We start from the raw sequence: 15522 nt of genomic DNA on the forward strand, positions 1-15522 counted from the left end.
TTGCATATTTTCTTTCGTCTTTCCTTCTTTAGCTTTTTTAAATGTGAGAGAAAACCAGTCTATCTTGCATCATTCTAAATAGACAGGAAATTGAGCTCATTACAAGTACAGATTTGAGAGGAAAGTGTCTTCCTCTCGTCCCACTCATGCAAATGTGCTCTTATTACTAAGATGTGAAAAATGAGAAAAGTACAGAATGATTAACTGTCCTAAAGCTTTTATTTTGGCTTGATTCTTTGGCTTGCAGAAGTTAAGGCGTTTACATGATGTCTTGCTGGTGCTGCGTAGACTCGCTCACCACCTGTAGGGGGCAGTAAACGGATTTAAAAACAAACGTGAAACTTTTGCAAAAAATAGGATTTTGCAAAGAATGTTTAGATTGATGATGTATTTACAAATACACTAAATGCATTGAAAAGTTCTTTTTTAGGCACAACTAGTAAAACAATGATAAAATCAAACACACCTCTCCGTCACGTGTCTCAATGGTCTTGATGAGGACGGATTTCTTCGAGTGCATTTCAGAGGCTCTCTGGTGGTGCTCTGGACTCGTTTCTTCAAAAAAATATAAAACATATTATTTGATGAAGATAAAATAACTTTGATTTGCAGTGAAGTGAAGTGTTAGTTAATTCAAACATGAAAATGTATTTTACTATAATTCACTCGCCCTCGTGTTTCATATTTGTTTATTAAAAATAATTTACAAATTATACTAATAAAATTGTGTCATCATTTCCCTGAAGAAAAAAAACATGTACACGTCATCACAAAATAACCAAAGAGAATCGATCGATTTGTGTGCAGAAACGCCTCCCCGTGGCCACTTTGGGTAAACGCAATGTTTTCCACTGACCTCTAAAGCTTATTGTAGAATAGGCCTGCATGGGCATCACAATCCTTTAAGACGAGAGAAGAAGAAGGATATATTACAGAGTACCACGTTTAACTGCATACAACTACAACATGGACAACAAATAAAAAAGGGACACATCTTTTAAACATCAGCCTGCATACGTGTATAACTAACATCCTTTTATTGCATTCCATATGTGCACCTGCTTTCCTCTCCCTCCAGCAGCTTCCTGTAGGTAGCAATCTCCACATCCAGGGCCATCTTAACGTTGAGCAGGTCCTGGTATTCTCGTAGGTGACGCGCCATCTCGTCCTTCATGTTAGCAATCTCCGCCTCCAGCCTGGCGATGTTATCCTGAAAAGCACCGGCCTCCCGACCGTGACGGTCCTCCATATCTCTCATCTGCCTCATGAGAGACTCGTTCTACAGAGGAGAGATAGAGTCGGAAGCCACACAAAGACAAGCAGGTATGTTCACATCAGATAGACCCAACAGAAGAACGCACAGTGCCTTTGAGGGAGTCGATCTCACAGGTGTAGGACTGGATCTGGTGTCTGTACTCCATGGTCTCCAGCTTGGCATGTTTCAGGGCCTCGTTGTTCTTGCTCACTGCTTGGTTTAGGTCTGACACCTGGTGAAAAGATGGACAAAGATTTACAAGTTTTGTATTTATTCCAAGATGCAGGCCAATCTATACAATACTTGCAAAGCTGTGCATTATCATTCTGGATTTATTTAAAAAGTGATTTTACTTTTTAATCAATAATCGGATGTATTTCCTATTTTTCACACCTTTGACTTGTACCAGTCCTCAGCCTCCGCAATATTCTTTGCAGCGATGCCCTCATATTGAGCCCGAATGTCTCTCAAGGCAGCTGTCAGATCTGGTTTAGACATGTCCATCTGGATCTGGACTTGGGTCTCTTGCATCTGTGCCTGCAACTCCCGGATTTCCTGCACATGAAAAGAAGTCTTGTGCGCATTTGACTTGTTTATTGCAAAGCAGCACAGCTTTGATGATAATTAGAGCTCTGTAGGCAGAACTGTATTTTAGCTTAAATAGCTGTGTAATCTCCAAGAAGGGATGCAGCTTTCAACAGAAGCTGATCACAAGTTGGTAAAGGTTTTGGTGTAAGGGTACTAACACACAGAAAATGTAACTACGCATGCAAAATGAAAGTGTTTGCAGAATTTGTTGACCTCCTCATGGATCCTCTTGAGGAACGCAATCTCTTCCTGGAGGGTCTCTATACGTCTTTCTAGATCCAGGCGGGCCAGGGTGGCAGCATCCACGTCCTGAGAGTGAAAGTGGTATCATATAATTAAAGACATAATTTTGTAATGTTCATAATTCATGAGAAAAATGTGTAAAGCAACACCATGTGACTTTTCCTTCCGGTTTCCCCACGTGGTTGATAAAAGCAATTACCGGTGTTGTAAATAATGTCCCTGTATAAGTTTCCTCATGGGCACCGCAACTCAAATTAATTTGTTTATTAAGATATGGAACTGGCGAATGCAGAAACGTTTGGAAACCATGCGGCACTATTCCGCAGGCATGAGATGGGTGGGGCTGTGTGTACCAACCCTAAGACAGAGTGTGGTTGTAGCCACTCCGAGGGGTAGAATTAGTCCGGTTAAGAGTTGTTCTACCACTGAAATGATTTTATAGACATTATTTTAAGGTCGAAAAACTACAAAGTGTTGGTTTAAGCAAGTTCTGGTAGGTAACTCCCCATAACAACTTTTACAATTTAAAATCTACCAAGAGTACAGATGTCTGTACGTTTTAACATCTCATTTGAACTAAAAACTAGTTTTTAACTAACTAAGTTCACTTTGGTACATAAGACAACAAAGGTTGGGAAAGACTGTTTCATGGGACTTACTGCTCTGAAAGCGGTGAGATTATTCTCTGCTTCCTCCCTGAATGCGATCTCCTCCTGAAGCCTGCAGCATATAATGGAGATGGGTTAGACAAAGATATACTGTAAATTGTTACAGCCAACCTCTTTCCTTCCCTTTTTTAGACAAGAGGTGTACAGCAACCTCTGACACACATACTTTTCTTTCTGGAAGGTGGAGTGTGGCCAAATTCATTTAGGCTGACTAACTCTTGAATGGGAAGCAGGAGCTACTAACAAATGTATTCGGAAAGACAGCAATGTAACCATTTTTTGTTCATAATAGTTCATCAATCTATAGTTTAAATCCTCCCTCAAATTGCTGAAACTTGCGTTAAGTATTTAGAACAAAAATATATTTAAAACATTTAAAATTGTATTTAAGAGCACATATTTGAAGGTGTTTTAGAGACTAAATAGTCTATTGTTGTTGTTTTTTTAGCCACAAATCTTTTTTTCTAATGGTTATGAAAGAAATTGCGTTTATTTATACATTTTTACTGGTTCTACCAACCGGTAATTTTACAGAATGTTACTGTAATTTTTTTACAGATTTTTTAAAAACGAGTAGTTTACAGGTAATTTTTATTTTATTTTAACAGTATTTTTCTGGTGCCCCAGCTGGCATAATTTAAAAAAAAATACAGTTTGTTTTAAAAACAGTCCAAAACTGTAGTATTACAGTAAAGACTGCAAATTTACAAGAAAAACAGAGAAAGCCATGTAATTTTACAGAAAACTGTTATTTAACTGAATATTTCTGGCACCCCAGCTGTGTGTTATTGCTGTCAGTATGTGTTTCCTGCAGCACAGCCCGAGTGTTTGTGTGATGTTTGCGACACAGAGGGGGATCACGTTCATTCCCCTGCTGCCGCTGAATGACTCAGAATGGTTATGTAAAGTGTGTGTTTGTACCAGATATGAAAATCAAGAGTGGGATGCAGCTTCTGTAACACAATACAAATATGTACTTGTTTAAAACAAATGCAATCATTTCCAACTATTTCTCTCTCATCCATTTCTCATTGTTTTGCATTACAGTTTTACCTCATTTTCAACTTCTGCAGGTCATCAACTAGGTTGTCCCGTTCAACCTCAAAACGGGATCTCTGATTGGTCACCACTTCAATCTCTCTCCTTAGCTCCCTCATCTCATCCTCATACAGGTCGGCAATGCGCGTTGGCTCCCGCCCCTTCAACCGCTCCACCTCGACCACCAGAGTCTGGTTCTGCTGCTCCAGCATGCGAACCTTCTCGATGTAGTTGGCAAAGCGATCGTTCAGGTGCTGCAGCTCAACTTTCTCATTGGTGCGTGTTTGGAGAAACTCTTGGTTGATCGCGTCGGCCAGGCTGAAGTCCAGTGTCTCTCCCATTCCACCGGAACGGCCATATCCCACAGAAAGGTTGGGCATACTGTAGGAAGAAGCTCGGTAATTGGAGAATCCCGGAGGCGAAGTGGTGGATTTAACTTCGTAGACTCTAGAGCTGACCCGAGAGCCGCCGGACCCTCCGGCTGAAGCTCGGCCGAAGACGGCACGGGACATGGGTGGTGGGTGGTAAGCTGGACCGCCGAATGCTCGACGGTATGAAGAAGATGATGAGGAGGCGTAAGAGTGGCTCATGGTGTACCACAGAGCAGATAAGCACAAACCCTGCGGAGAAGACAGAGATAGAAGGGAGCGCAGGGCATGGACGTGTGTGGCTATTTGTAGATTTATCCCTCTTGTTCCCTCCCTCTCAAACTACCCCAAACTTCTATAGCTCTACTCATGCCATCTTGTCCAACCCACCACCTGAAATCAAATCTCCCATCCTTTCTCTTTAACTGACACCCACGATGGATTAATTCTTGATAGATGATGACAGATTTTATAAGATTTCTTAAAATTTACAGGGCAATGTGAATAGTTTAAAAAAAATTTGGATCCCTAATTTTATGCATGACAATTTTGTGAGCTGTGTATAAAAGAAGTCAAAGTCAAATAGATTGGGAATGTGGCGTAAATAAATGATAGCAGATTATATTTTTGGATGACCCTTTAAAGCTCAAGAAGCCAAGGGCCACATTGGAAACAGAAAATCCTTAAAGTTGATCAAATTCAAATTTGAATAGCATTCGTTTTGTGTTTTCCTATATTACCACAATGATGTCATTGCATTGCTCTGCAATTTGTAAATGGGCTGACAATAGCTGACAATAAAATTTCACGTTTTCACTTTGTTAGGAGCGGCACTTGTGGCCAATGAACAGACCGGCAAATATGGTTTGTCTAATCTGCCTTAAAAAGGAAAGGCACGAACAGTAGAGGAGGTGACGTATGAATGTGTAGTATCTCTGGAAAGGAGGGGAGATCATGGTGTCCTTCTTCTGGTAAACTCAAGGCCTCATTATTGATAATAGAATTTATCATGTCATAAATATGTCACTTTTGAAGTAGCCCAGCTGCTGGATATCTTTACAACAAATTCTGTGGAAGAACAATGTTCTATCTTTACATAATGTACACTGTAAAATATTACCGTAAAAATACGGCCAATTTTAACGGCAAAATACTGTTCTTTTAAAAAACGGTTTAATAATGTTAATTTACAGCCATTGATCTGTAAATTAATTACTCGCTAGTAAAATTAGAACATTCAACCGTAAATCTGTTTACGGAATTTAACCGCAAAGAGCTGTATAGCAAACAAAGGCAATCAGAGTTAATCTTTATTTAGTCTGGATTTACATTTAAACAGAGTAATTCAAAACATTACTGTGATAATTTACACAATCCTTTATTACAAAGTAAAATAAGTTTGCACAGTAAGAAATATACAAGTTGAACAATTTAACTTTGCCCTCAGTTAAAACAATTTCCCCATGGACAAATAATTAAAGGGATAACATAATTAAATCCCCTATTTAAAGGGTTTTTTCAGGGGTGAAACAAAATGACCCCATGTTTTACTCAACCTTAAAGTATCGATGATCCTCAGACAAATACAGTCGATGATATAGAAATAAAGTTTGGAAGAGAAAGGCTAACGGGTATGATAACTCAGAATGTATTCATAAAAAATACACCCTTTAACAGAGACATCACAGCCAGCGGTGATTTTAAGAAAGACTTGCCGAGGTGAGGCTGCGTTGGGCGGGGTGCATAAGTGAAATCGACTCACTTGTCCGAAACAGTTGGAGCAAATTTTTTAATAGACGCTATCTTTATTAAACGCCAGCAGATCTGAACTTTATACACATACATTCTCGTCTAAACAACTCTCAAAACTACATTTTGTTACACAAAACAGTCATATTTTGAAGCTCTTGGCTCGATGACAACAGTAACGTTACTTGCGCAACTAACGTTAGCTAATTTACGGATGACGTTTTTACAAGTCAACGAGAACACGAGTACGCCAGGAGACGGCCATATCTTCCAAGACACTGTCAAGGTAAGTGTTTTTATTTGTATTTATCTATTATTTTATTATATTGCGCTTCGAAACTTATATATTTTGACTGAGCTGCGTGGCGCGAATTACCTAGACTGACACACAAACCAGAGAGTTCTCAAATGGCCACCACTGACGAGCATCAGAAGCGGTGCGGAAGGGGGAAACTGTGAGATAATTCAGCGACACTCCTTGACTAAAAGTTGTAGTAGAAACGTTACAGATTCAATCTCAAATTGAAGCTATTTACAAGGTAGTCGATCATTATGACCAGTCTAGTTGCTCTCCCCTCCCCCGCCGCTCGGGTTCTTACTCCGAAGCACAAGAGTCAGTGGCGGACCTGCTGAATGAATTCTAGTCAGTGTGACACCTCGCGGTTTTCGTAGCTGCATACATTTCATTTCAAGTCTCGTCTGAAGAAATTCATGGGATTCAAGTTTGATTATTAAATGAGTTTTGTGTCTCCACACACACGTTCTGTTGCAAATACGGTACAGTAGACTGGTGGTTTGCTTCGTTAAATTGGCGATAAGCGCATGCAGTACAACGTCGATATATAACATAATAATTTACTTAATAACTTAAAATAAAGTAAAAAATACAGTTTTGTGTGTGTTAGCGCAATATATTACATGTGTGGTATGCTTTTGTACGTTAGCTAGACCAAGAAGACTTGGTAAATTGCCGTAAAGTGACTATTACCTGAGGTAACGTTAAATCCCTCCAGATATAAATGAATGAAATTCAGACTTGTGCTGTTTCGTGGTGTTAAAGATAAGCAATGTTTTTTTGCAAGCTTTGTGGACACATATGTAGTACTACACCTGCATTTCTGAGACATATGCATGTTTCTCATGTCAGGTTTAATTGTGCCTGTTTGCAATAAGTAACTCACTGTTATCCGATCTGTGTCAGTGACCTTATTTGAATTAACATCTAATGTTTTTTTTGTGTCAAGTCAGGTGTAAACTCTGAAGGACCTTTTATAAGCACCTTAAATCACACATTAGAGACGGGAGGAATGAAGACTGTTCTGTCCCAGACGGATAACACAGAGATGGCCCACCTGCTTATCAATCTTCAGCGGTCCCGTTTTCAGGAACATGAAGATGGACTTGTTTTATGCATTTTCTTTCCACTAGTAATTTATTAAAATTTCTGTATTGAAGTAATTTTTGGATGTTTTTCCATGTATTGTGTTTTCTCTACAGATTACTGCATCTTCATCTGATGTTGAGAAGACACTCATTCTACCTGCCAGTCCTCGTCTGATTATGCTCGGTTAGTGTCACCGGTAACCGGTTGTTCAAATGAAGCAATCTCAAAGGCAGTTCATTGAAATTATAATGTAAATGGTTTTTTTTTTTCATTTTAGACATTGGAGGGCAGGCAAATGTTGTAAGATGGATGCTTAGTCTAGAGGGCCGTATTATATTTGAGTGTACATCTTCCATCTGCAGTATCAGGAGGAGGCTTGTTGCACTTAAGAATTTCTTCAAAGGTACGACCTCTAAGAGTTTTCCATCCTTTCACTGTTTAGTGTATATAAATTCTTCAATCAGAATGATTAACAAATGGTTATTGTATTCTGTGAAAATTTGTTGAACCTAGACGCTTAATTGGAATTAAACCAGAACGAGTCTCCAATACCTGCAGAGGAAAGGTCTCCAAGAAGACCGGCAAGGTGGTGAGTAAAAATATTCATCAGTTAATCCAAAGGTTGCCTCTCTACTGAATTGCATTCTGTTATAAAAGCAGGCCGTTTTATTAAGTAATGTACTCTGTGTTGCTGAACACACCGCGTTGTTATAATTTTGAGCTCCATTGTCTTTCTCATGGATCAGCATAGTCGTGGCTGTTACACGAAAATTCACAAGTTACACGAGCAGAGCATCATCATGCAACAAGTCTGCGTTATTTTTGGGGCAACTTGTTTGACGTGACCATCGACACACAGTGCACATTTCATTCATTTTAAACACCGTGGCGAGACTGTAGCTTTCCAAGAGTAGGGTTAGAGATACCTTCTATAGATACTCTGCTTAAAGTTTTTTTTCCTATCTTTCAGACTACCAGCATGTGAAGTTGGTCACAGATGGTGGAAAGTTCTTTGCCCATTCAAGGTTTAATAATACAATGTTTTCTATTGTTTAAGAAGTTTAGATAATATGTCTATAGACTGTTCTTTTTGCACAGTATCTGTTTATGGAGAAATAATAATACATTTTTATCTGTTTAAATATGTCTATAGACTGGGTTCTTTATGCACAACATATCTGTTTGGTAATTTTATGGTTCCTCTTCTCATCTTTGCCAGTCTGTTGTTTAATTTATTTAAATAAAAAGCATTCATTCAGAAACTCTGCTGCTAGTATTTTACTGAAAATATGCTATTTAATAAAACTGTAAAATGATGGTACGCAGCTGGAAACCATATTGCCAGTACTTTACCGTTAATTTACAGAAAGCCGTAAATGAGTGAAACCGTAAAATTACGGTTCGCAGCTGGAAACCCTGCTGCCAGGATTTTACCGTTAATTTACAGAAAGCCGTAAATGAGTGAAACCGTAAAATTACGGTTCGCAGCTGGAAACCCTGCTGCCAGGATTTTACCGTTAATTTACAGAAAGCCGTAAATGAGTGAAACCGTAAAATAACGGTCCGCAGCTGGAAACCCTGCTGCCAGTATTTTACCGTCAAATTACGGCAGAATTTTTTACAGTGTGCACATTTGGTTCTCATTTTGAACAGGTCTGGGCAAACAAAATAAATACACATGAACATATAAAGTATACAATCCGTGTATCATTCGTTCTGTCGTTTTTTGATTTAAAATTGAAGGTTGAAAAATGAGAAAACGGCTCCGTAATGTAGATTCTTACCTTCAGCCTGAGCTGAGATTTGCTTCTGTGTCTAGATTTTGGAAACATTTGAAATGACCTCATTTCAAAATGGTGTTATATTCTATTTACATTAACATTTAGTCATTTAGCAGACGCTTTTATCCAAAGAGACTTACAAAGAGTTCGAGGAGCAATAAGCGATATGTCCTACAAAGAGCAATAGTACATTAGGTGCTAATACAAAGTTACTAGTTTCAACAGCAATTCTATAGCAATTTGTTGATTGATAGAAATGTGTGTGTAAAATGTTACACTGAGAACATTATATAACCCAATGCAGTGTATGCACTGTAGATAGTTAGAGGCATTTGTGAGAGGAACCAGTACAGCTTAACTTTCTTTATCTTTTAGTAACAGAGCAACAGTGGCCACATTACTGGTCCAGTGGGTGGCAGTAATGCGCCGCTAAGCTAGTTTGCCAACCGCCATTAAAACAAAAAGAAGAAGAAGAAGAAACACGAAGGTTTTCAAGCGCTGCTGTGACTCTGCAGAGATTTCCGTTGCCCTCGGGTGAGTTTTGGCATTAGTTTGTACTTTGGGAGAGTTGTATCTTGTTTTAATATGCGAATATGACTGCTGTGCTGTCTCGTGTGTTATTTACACTTTTGTTTCTCGCAGTCTTTTATCATGCAAAGCTCCAAAGAAGCCGTGCAGGCAGCTGCCAAAGAGTTTCTGAAATTTGTCAATAAAGGAGTCTCTCCATATCACGGTAAGAATGCACTGCGATCCTTTCTTATTCTTGAACTGTCACCATTGACAAAGTATCGGTTTGGAGAGAATTCAGAAGTCCATAAATGTAGTCATATAGTGTGAGATTAAACTCTGTACTGCCCCAGTACATTAGTTGTGCTTGCATGTTTTGTCATAGGGTTAAACACTTTGTTGATAATGTGGGTAACTTAACACGCGTCAGACAAGATTGGGTGTCTTGGACATTGTTCCTTACAGGGTAATAGACATCTAGATACAGTAAACAGATAGCTTCAGAACTGATGAATGTTCACTTTTGCACTGGATCACATTTATTAAGCAAGAGTTTTACTGTTTTCATCTCATCTTTATGTTTTTTTTATGTTATCTGTACTCTGCAGTGGTGGAGGAATGTAAATCTCGCCTGCTGAATGCTGGTTTTAAGGAGCTTAAGGAGGCTGAACACTGGGACATTAAACCTGCAAACAAGGTGCGTGCGTGTGCGTGAGTGTTCGGACCCGGTTTTATACCACTGACATGATAACACAGAAAAGAAAGTGAGTTCAAGGTTATTGGATTGAGTATTTGTAATGACATCCATAAATGCACTAGAAATTGTGTAAATTATGAATAGTCAGAAGTGTTTAAATAAAGAGCAACCTATATAAAGGTTTTCGTTCATTTATATTCCAACTTTTTTAAGAACTTGAGAGATACATTGTGTTATTTTAACACCGAATGAACAAAAAGATCAATATCTTACATTAAATTCATTATAATCTTTTCTCACACAGTATTTTCTGACCAGGAATTACTCCACCATTATTGCCTTTGCTGTAGGCGGCCTCTACAAACCTGGAAATGGTTTTTCCATGATTGGGGCTCATACGGATAGTCCATGTTTGAAGGTGAGAGCAACTTTATACCCTAAGAAAATAAAATCAAAGTTCTCACGGTATATAATAGTTATACAAATAATATACAGATTTAACGGATATATTATTTTTTGTATTATTTAGTTACACATAAAACTCACATCAGAAAGCACAGTCTGGGAAATAGCGATATGTTCGAATTCTTCTTAAACACTCATGAAAACATGACGTGAAACACATTCACGGCAAAATCAATACTTATAGCGATACTTGGCGATCAAGAGCAGGAATATAAATTTACAGTACAGTAGCTCTAAATATTTGTGCCTTTAGGTCAAGCCACGCTCTAAGAAGACGAAGTTAGGCTTCCTGCAGGTAGGAGTGGAGTGTTATGGAGGTGGCATCTGGAACACGTGGTTTGATCGTGATCTGACTATTGCAGGACGTGTCATTGTTAAGGTAAACCTATGTCATGTACTTTACTGAGTGGTCAGATACTAAGCCAGGATTAGATCAGTTAATTGCTGTTAATGGGCTGTAGCTTTACTAATGTTTTGTGTGTCTTTGTGCAGAGTGAGGGCAAGCTGGTGCAGCGTCTGGTTCACGTTCCTCGCCCCATCCTCAGGATTCCCCACCTGGCCATTCACCTGCAAAGGGACATTAATGACTCTTTTGGACCTAACAAAGAAAACCACCTGTAAGCAATAAAAGAGGAATCATTTGATGGTTTTCAGTGGGGGATCTGTGACGCATCGAATGTCCTCACTTGGTCTTAAACCCGTTCTGCAAAAACACAATGTTGTGTTAATTACAATCTGAGCTAAAGTTCTGCTTAAGGCACAAACCCTGCAAAAACCTTTGAACCAAATGCAACCAGCAGAACATTTACAACCAAATTAAAGTGTCAATTAAAAACTTTAAGATATAATTATAAATGTAGGATTAAAAGATAAAACCGGAAGTACTTGTGGAACAGTTAACATTTTGTGAAGTGGCCTATAAGCTTCTGATTATAGGCCAGACCTAAAACCTAAAAAGCAACACAGTGTTCAACAGAGAGTTCCTCGTCCGTTTCCTTGGCTTTAAAGTGGTTGAAAACCTCATTTAGAGGCATAGAAATGACAAGAAATTCAAACACATTTTGACTATGCGTTAACATTTGTTTTTTTTTTCTAGAACACCTTTACTGGCCACTGCCATACAGGAGGAGCTGGAAACAGGATGTGCTGCCTCTGGAGATGCCTGTAATGCAACAACCACAGTAAGAGTACAGCCAGGGTCTTGAACTGCTCTTCTTTGAGGGCCAGATTCTAAAAGTATGAATAGGATGCAAGACCGTTTTTGACCATTTCTTCTGTTCTTCTGTTATTTTGTATATGTGTTATTTATTGCATTTTGTTCCTTGAGTACTATTTTTGTTGCTGTTACTTATAGGTCATGTAATGATATATTTCTGAAGTTATTTGGTTAAATTAATGAAAGTCAAATTAATAAAAGTCAAAAACGCTAATACATTCAGGATTCAGATGAAACCCTGCCCTTTGGCGTTGAACTGGTGTCTTATTAAGCTTATCAATTATTGCATATTCGGGGTAAAAATGAATCTCGTTCATGTGTCCCACGCACTTAGAAGGGCAGATCATTTGAAGTTCTGGGGGAGATGAACAGCAATCTTTTGTAAATATAGCTGTTCATACATGATTGCAGTAATAAAAACAACATAGGTTTCCCCTTATCTGAGACAACAGTTCAAGTGATGTAGTACACTTCCTGCAGTTACTTTCTAGGGCACTAGACGCATTTTGGACGCGACATTTGGCGTGCGCAAACTGACTGCCTATGACTGTGGATTGCCGATTCTAACGTTACAAAAAACAAGTTTCTTTGACAGACCGATCAAATGTCAATTGTTATGAGCCACGTGAATTGCTTTCGTACTGAATGTAGCAGCGTTTTGGACTTTCAAAGATGTGCCGTCTCAGGACTTTAATTTCTAAAAGCACACTATTCTTAAATTCTCTCCATTTATTAGAAATGTTAAGGCGAGCTAGCTAAAGATGATTGGCGGCCACATCTTGCCTGCGGGCCGCCAGTTGACTAGCCCTGCAGTACAGACTTTATTTTTGTTGTTTATAAACTAAACATGCTATTAATGTTTTATATGTATAAGCATTTGTCTCTGCTGTTTTGTGCATGTTTTCAGGCGGAGAAGCATCAACCTGCTGTGATCCAGATGCTGTGTGGACAGCTTGGGGTCGAGCCGGATGCTCTGCTGGACTTTGAACTCTGTCTGGCTGACACACAGCCTGGTGTAAGTCCCTTTGTCTAGTTTTTGCTTTCTAGTTTTTTTACAAATGAATTAGTATGCATTGTACGTTGGTGCTCAGCAAAGAGGATTGCTTGAATATTTTTACCGAAGGGAAGAAAAGGCCACCTATGAATGAAACCGCGAGACTAGAAATAAGTGCAGGCCATTTGCAGAATAAAACATTACTTTAGACTACCTCAAATAATAAGGCTGAGAGCTCTTATGGCCCTCATTTCCATATTTACAAATAAAATATCTGTCAGGTGGGTTCGCGTCGGTGATTTCTGCCCAGTATTCATGAAGTTGTCAGTTTTGATATGTCATTGTGTTGTGCAGGCACTAGGAGGTGTCTTTGAGGAATTTATCTTCTCTCCTCGTCTGGACAACCTGCACAGTTGTTTCTGTGCCCTCACGGTAGGATCAAACACAGAAAACAACATGTTATTAAATATTCAACTGCTCATGCTGCCACATACACTTAAAAAGTGATGATGAATAATGAATGCATGACTGTATCTCCTCGGCCAGGCTCTAATGGATTCCAGCACACCTGATTCTCTAGCTAAAGACACAAACATCCGTATGGTTACCCTTTATGACAACGAAGAGGTGTGACTCTAATCAATTTATATTCTTAATCTGTCGTTTGTCTTTTCACTTAAATATTTTCGGGTTTTGAATTGATCCGTAGGTGGGTTCGGAGAGCGCTCAAGGAGCCCAGTCGAACCTTACCGAGTTGATTCTGCGACGCTTGGCTTCAACACCTGACAACCTGACTGCCTTTCAGCAAGCTGTGTCAATGTCCTACATGATCAGTGCAGACATGGCCCATGCCGCGCACCCTAACTACCAGTCAGTCTGTCTCTATGGCAACTTTTTTTGCTTCTATGGTTTCACCTAACCATTGTTTTTTTTAACGACACCATATAGTTTTTTGGTGTGTTCAATTTTGATAAGTGATATTATTGTTCGTCTTACAGAGAAAAACATGAGGAGAACCACAGACCTGCTTTTCATAAGGTACTAGTCATAAAGCCCTTCCTTTACATATTCATGAAAGCTGCAGTAAAATCCAGTCCGCTGAATCGATCTCACTCTGTGTCCTGGATCAGGGTCCAGTCATAAAGTTTAACAGTAACCAGCGCTACGCTACCACTGCTGTAACCGCTGCCATATTACGAGAGATCGCTGGAAAAGTGAGAGTACCTTTACAGGTGAGTAGAATACATGCCATCTTTTATTTTATTATATTCTGCTTCCTCATCTATCCCTTCTATGGCCACAATGAAATTCGATGTATATAGCTTTCTGTAAATGTATGATTATTAGGAAACTGATGGATGAAAATGGATCTTGCCCGATGTTTCGCTCATTTCTTCAAAGTGACCAAATGATTATATGTAGCATAAAGAAGTGGAGTAATCACAACATGCAGTAAAAAAAACTCTAATGTTAATGTCCTGTTTCTCTCTGTACTTTAGGTATAGATTGAGAGTTTTTACTGATGGTTGTAAGTGTAATGTGTCTCTACACACCATCTAAACACATGAACAGTGTGCATAGCAACAGGCCAACCTTGTGGGATTTATAAACAAAAGAGTGCAGCCGAGGAAAAATAACAATATGCATATTCAGAAAATGTGGTCCTTGGTCAACAGGGACACCATGATCTCTGTTTGTATACCCAGTTGAAATGGAGGGTCACCAACCTCTCTTCTTTATTTGTGGAATGGGTAGTCATACACTATTACAAACATGAGATGCTGGGACTAATTCATTTATGCATAACTTCATGTTTTTACCAGGATGTGATGGTTAGGAATGACAGTCCTTGTGGAACAACAATCGGGCCAATTTTAGCTGCTCGTTTAGGAATGGCAGTTCTGGATCTCGGAGCTCCACAGCTAGCCATGCACTCCATTCGAGAGATGTGCTGCACTTCTGGGGTTCTCCAGACCACCACACTCTTTAAGGTATATGCCAGCTAAACTTAAACTGAAAATGGCAATGGTAGGGTAGGCTAATTCTTATAATTAGAAGAGTTGTCAAATATCGATTGAACCGTTTCTCTGTTTTGTGTTGTTTTGTCTGTTGTGATATGCAGGGTTTCTTTGAGCACTTTCCCTTTGTACGAAGCATGGTATCTGTTGACTAGGCTATGGATGGACTCGCTACAACCGCAGGGATGGATCACTGAATGTTGTTAATAGGGAAATCAATAACTGTCTTTTACGTTCTCATTAATTTTCTCAACATCATCATCTGTCCATTTATCACAGTCTGTAGCACACGATTGAACAGGAGTTTAATCTTTTGTAAACTTGTAGCACTTAAACAGTATTACCATGGACTGTACTTGGTTAACTTGTTAATAAAATCAATAAATCTTTCATTGTCATGTCTTATTGACTGTTGGTTTTTAGTATGTCACGTGACTTCCTATCTATAAGCATGCCCTGCATTACAACATCTAAATCCCAGAAGTACTGACCATGAGGAATAATTTGTGTATTTCTCAAAGTAACTGCATTATCTCACCGTCATGCCCACT

At 39.0% G+C, this 15522-nt stretch overlaps 2 protein-coding genes across 2 annotated transcripts; one reads left to right on the forward strand and one right to left on the reverse strand.

Moving 5' to 3' along the window:
* Window positions 1-161: 161 nt before the first annotated feature.
* Window positions 162-4481, reverse strand: desmb (desmin b). Its single transcript, XM_079460815.1, has 9 exons — window positions 3808-4481; window positions 2746-2806; window positions 2057-2152; window positions 1649-1810; window positions 1362-1487; window positions 1059-1279; window positions 857-900; window positions 467-555; window positions 162-301 (listed from the first exon to the last, which is right to left on the reverse strand). The coding sequence occupies exons 1-9, from the start codon at window positions 4380-4382 to the stop codon at window positions 260-262; spliced, it is 1416 nt and encodes a 471-aa protein (XP_079316941.1). The 5' UTR covers window positions 4383-4481; the 3' UTR covers window positions 162-259.
* A 1595-nt stretch (window positions 4482-6076) lies between these two features.
* Window positions 6077-15361, forward strand: dnpep (aspartyl aminopeptidase). Its single transcript, XM_079459922.1, has 20 exons — window positions 6077-6195; window positions 7154-7476; window positions 7571-7696; window positions 7807-7882; window positions 8264-8318; window positions 9450-9608; window positions 9717-9807; window positions 10190-10278; window positions 10583-10696; window positions 10997-11122; window positions 11236-11360; window positions 11840-11924; window positions 12867-12974; window positions 13308-13385; window positions 13500-13580; window positions 13663-13823; window positions 13952-13991; window positions 14084-14185; window positions 14777-14944; window positions 15076-15361. Exons 7-20 carry the CDS (start codon window positions 9726-9728, stop codon window positions 15124-15126), a joined length of 1410 nt encoding a protein of 469 aa, XP_079316048.1. The 5' UTR covers window positions 6077-6195; window positions 7154-7476; window positions 7571-7696; window positions 7807-7882; window positions 8264-8318; window positions 9450-9608; window positions 9717-9725; the 3' UTR covers window positions 15127-15361.
* Window positions 15362-15522: the final 161 nt, after the last annotated feature.

The sequence above is a fragment of the Barbatula barbatula genome, assembly GCF_947034865.1.
Source record: "Barbatula barbatula genome assembly, chromosome: 7".
Classification (NCBI taxonomy): domain Eukaryota; kingdom Metazoa; phylum Chordata; class Actinopteri; order Cypriniformes; family Nemacheilidae; genus Barbatula; species Barbatula barbatula.

Bases quoted from the DNA above. Each gene is read 5' to 3' on its own strand.
- desmb (XM_079460815.1), bottom strand. From the start codon at position 4,382: ATGAGCCACTCTTACGCCTCCTCATCATCTTCTTCATACCGTCGAGCA. The intron at 2,807-3,807 runs GTAAAACTGTAA...TATATGCTGCAG, and splicing joins CTGCAGAAGTTGAAAATGAG to GCTTCAGGAGGAGATCGCAT. The intron at 302-466 runs GTGTGTTTGATT...TGCCCCCTACAG, and splicing joins TTGAGACACGTGACGGAGAG to GTGGTGAGCGAGTCTACGCA.
- dnpep (XM_079459922.1), top strand. From the start codon at position 9,726: ATGCAAAGCTCCAAAGAAGCCGTGCAGGCAGCTGCCAAAGAGTTTCTG. The intron at 11,361-11,839 runs GTAAGCAATAAA...TTTTTTTTCTAG, and splicing joins CCTAACAAAGAAAACCACCT to AACACCTTTACTGGCCACTG. The intron at 12,975-13,307 runs GTAAGTCCCTTT...TGTGTTGTGCAG, and splicing joins TGGCTGACACACAGCCTGGT to GCACTAGGAGGTGTCTTTGA.